This window comes from Aptenodytes forsteri, unplaced genomic scaffold, assembly GCF_000699145.1.
Source record: "Aptenodytes forsteri isolate BGI_AS27 unplaced genomic scaffold, ASM69914v1 Scaffold419, whole genome shotgun sequence".
Lineage (NCBI taxonomy): Eukaryota > Metazoa > Chordata > Aves > Sphenisciformes > Spheniscidae > Aptenodytes > Aptenodytes forsteri.
The window spans coordinates 18,207-18,892 of record NW_008795256.1 but is presented as its reverse complement, the minus strand read 5'-3'; the positions used below and the strand labels follow the sequence as shown (position 1 = coordinate 18,892).

Genomic DNA, 686 nt, shown 5'->3' with positions numbered 1-686 from the left:
CCCCCCGCCCCCAGGTCCGCTCACCTCCAGGAAGAAGCGGGGGCTCTCGGGCATGGTGGTGAGCGCCCCGATGGCGAAGACCGAGGGGAAGGCGCAGACCAGGACGAAGACCCTCCAGCTGTGGAACTGGTACGCCGAGCCCATCTGGAAGCTCCAGCCTATGGAGATGGGACAGGACGTGGCGGCGGCGCTGAGACCCACCAAACTCGCCGCACGCTCTGGCAAGCGGGAGGCTCTTACCGTAGTGGGGGATGATGGCCCAAGCCATGGCGGAGGCGTAGATGCCCCCGATCATCCAGAACATGCAGAGCCAGCTCAGGTGTTCCCCGCGCTTCTCCTGCGCCAGGAACTCCGAGAAGTAGGAGAAGACGATGGGGATGGAGCCACCGATGCTGGGGGGACGGAGGGCAGAACCGGCGTCACCGCCCCCCCCCCCCCCGCCCCCCCCACCGCCGCAGCAAACTGGAGGGGGGATGTGTGCACGTGTGTGCGTGTTTCGGCACGGTGAGGGAGTGGGAGGGAGCTCAGCCCCCCAACATGGGGGGCCCGGATGCCTGGGTCCCCTACGCAGTGCCGTGGCCCCCCCCCTTACCCCACGCCCGAGAGGAGGCGGCAGAAGAGGAAGGTGCCGTAGCCTTGGACGAAGGAGGAGAAGAAGGCGAAGACGCTGTTGACGGAGAGGGAGA

General features: G+C 67.6%; 1 protein-coding gene across 1 annotated transcript in view; it reads right to left on the bottom strand.

Moving 5' to 3' along the window:
* SV2A (synaptic vesicle glycoprotein 2A) overlaps nt 1–686 on the bottom strand; it is a 9,793-nt gene that overhangs the window by 5,174 nt on the left and 3,933 nt on the right. The window contains exons 2-4 of the mRNA XM_009279149.1: nt 593–686; nt 241–392; nt 25–158 (exon numbers count right to left, since the gene is read on the bottom strand). The exon at nt 593–686 is cut by the window's right edge and continues 25 nt beyond it. Coding sequence (XP_009277424.1) covers nt 25–158; nt 241–392; nt 593–686 — 380 coding nt within the window. The remainder of the gene's footprint in view (nt 1–24; nt 159–240; nt 393–592) is intronic.